This window comes from Gavialis gangeticus, unplaced genomic scaffold (assembly GCF_001723915.1).
Source record: "Gavialis gangeticus isolate Ggan-Ray unplaced genomic scaffold, GavGan_comp1, whole genome shotgun sequence".
In the NCBI taxonomy this organism is placed as follows: domain Eukaryota; kingdom Metazoa; phylum Chordata; order Crocodylia; family Gavialidae; genus Gavialis; species Gavialis gangeticus.
The window spans coordinates 53,310,524-53,312,984 of record NW_017729025.1 but is presented as its reverse complement, the minus strand read 5'-3'; the positions used below and the strand labels follow the sequence as shown (position 1 = coordinate 53,312,984).

The 2,461-nt window shown below is 44.1% G+C and overlaps 1 protein-coding gene and 1 long non-coding RNA gene across 5 annotated transcripts in view; one reads left to right on the top strand and one right to left on the bottom strand.

The window, feature by feature from the left end:
* LOC109298578 overlaps positions 1-1,150 on the top strand; it is a 6,703-nt gene extending 5,553 nt beyond the window's left edge. Inside the window, exon 2 of the long non-coding RNA XR_002097654.1 lies at positions 27-1,150. This is a non-coding gene — a long non-coding RNA (uncharacterized LOC109298578). The remainder of the gene's footprint in view (positions 1-26) is intronic.
* NOXRED1 (NADP dependent oxidoreductase domain containing 1) overlaps positions 1-2,461 on the bottom strand; it is an 18,914-nt gene that overhangs the window by 11,160 nt on the left and 5,293 nt on the right. For all 4 annotated transcript variants that reach the window (XM_019518738.1, XM_019518737.1, XM_019518736.1 and 1 more), the window contains one exon: positions 1,167-1,347. In XM_019518738.1, coding sequence (XP_019374283.1) covers positions 1,167-1,347 — 181 coding nt within the window. The remainder of the gene's footprint in view (positions 1-1,166; positions 1,348-2,461) is intronic.

Here is a 2,461-nt window from a genome sequence, read left to right as displayed (position 1 = left end):
GGTTGTTTAAGTTAAATGGCAACAAGGTGCCAGCGTAAGTATTTCTACATAAGGATTTATTTGGGAACAATGCATCAGAAGCAACTATGTGTAGTCCCCCTACTTTGGTAAACACTCATGTTTGTATAATAAAATACAAAGAGGAGGACTGGATTGCTTAGGGCAGTAGGGGCCAACTTTTTTGGCAAGTGTGCTACAAATCAGCCGCACACCCGAGTGCCCCTTTCTCCTGTCCAGTCTGCTGCTCTGCTTTCTGCTCCTTGGCCATTTTGTTTCTCTGCTTTCTGCTCCCTGCTCTGCCACTGTGCTTTTTGTCCCTTCCCCAGTCTGCCGTGTGCCCCATGCCCCGGCTGCCTGTGCTACAAGTTGGTCCATACCACAGGTTGGTCGCCCTGGCTTAGATGATCAGAACTGGTACGTGGAATTTCTCACTGCTAGCACTGAGATTGCTGCCAATTCAGATGCAGCCCAGTCCTAGAGACTGAAGTCCTAGAGATCACAGCCCAGTCCTAGATATCGCAGCCTACCCACCATGTTTTTCACATCTGATGGCTGTTTGGTGCCCTCTGTAAAAACAAGGGACTCTCAGCATTGTTCTAAATGGAAATGTGTTTCAAGAGCCACATCACTGCTGGTCCTTTGTTAGCTAGCTCAGCAGAGAGGTAAAAAACTGAAAGGGCCAGAGACTAAGCTAACCTCGCCAGCATGGCCAACCATAAACAGTCAACAACCCTTGGATCAGAATCCCCTTATCTTCTTTCTGAAATATGGAAAACATGCATATGCCTATCTAACATGCCTATATAGACATAGACACACGCCTACACTCAATGCCTTCTGGGTTCTGAGTCATAAGGTACCTGCTCACATTTTCAGGCTTCTCTATGCTATGAGGAATAGACAATTGCTTCAAAATATAAGCAGAAATATGCACAAATTCAGCTGATGCCAGCAGGTGGGCCTTTAGGGAACCTACCAAATATTACAAGACTCTCAACAAAGTCTTACAATAAAATTGTGAAAGTTGGCAACTCCACCATCCCCACTCTGGGCCAAATACATTGGACAGCAGCACCACAGAGAAAACTTGCGTTGTGCTTGCCTGTGACACAAAACTTGTGGGATTTAATTCCCTGGCTTGCCAAACTGAGGTACATCAATATTACCTGAGAAGAGGAACAGCACTGACTAGGCTGTAGACAAGGCAGGGTTCATGGAGTGTAGCACGTATTCCTGAGCAGACATGCAGTAAGTGAGATGGCAGGCAACAAAGGAATACAACATCTGCCCAGGACACCAGCTGGCCATTGTCATAAAAGCATTCAACTCCCAGCTGCTGGAGCTCTGCTAAACACAAGCAAATAGACAAGGGAATCACCAGCTCAGACCCCAGGCTCTGCAAATGGGCAGTCTGGTGTGAGGTGCGCTTTGGGGAGAAGGGGAATCACCCACCTCAGACTGGGACAGTCCTTCTCCCGGGGACCTTCACAATTAATTAAAGCTGTCCATTAACATTATTTTCATAAGATGTGGGGCACTCAGGCTATAAGGAAATTAAACCTCCCTGCCCAGAAGAAATATGCAGAACATTCAAACGGATGGCACTGTTTCATGAATATTAATGTAAAGGTTTAACTGGAAAAAAAAACCAAAACCCAAAACCCCCCAGGGTCTGGCTGGTTTTCAAGATCCATAAAAAGCACTTTAATGGCTCCCCTTTTCATATCCTCTGGAGATAATTACAGAAAGGATTTCAGTGTCTTGGCCATCTCCCTACAGAAGAGTTATCTTCAGCTCATCTTGTTTTACATAACACTTACATGACAACTGATATTTTGCATGCATTTTATACCTGTACCACACTCCCCAGTCCACTCCTTTCACTTGGTATTTCACCATTTCAGAATGAAGAGAGGGAAGCCTGACCCAGCAATGAAAGTTTGAGGAGCGGGTCCCAGGCTGGTTATTTTTCCATGTCACCACTGCTGTTGCCTTGGAGAGCTGTTCCATCCATTCAGTGAACATTTAACACGTTGGGGTTTCAACCACTGATAAATGACTTGAAAAATTACTGAGAAGAATTCATAAAAGAACAATAAAAATGGTTAAGAGTCTGTTGGGACTGAATTAAGAAGAAAGATTAAGTGATTAATCTACTTAATCAAATGACGGTTAAAGTGGGCAGGGGGATAACTGTCTATACACATTTGAAGACTGGAGAGAGATGAGTGGTTCAGGGTGCTTTAAGGAGATCTGAGAGGCATGATGGAGTGAAATTACAGAAGGAAAATACTGATGTTCACCAAGGAATATTTCTTAATACTGAAACAGCTTTCAAAGGAAAAGTGAAGTAATGCCAGGGTGGGATGTGCTTGGTCAAATATACTGCATCAAAATTGTGGGAAGGGCTTTGGGCTAAAAGAATAGAGTCATCTGCTTTCCCCTAAGGAAAAAAAAAAAA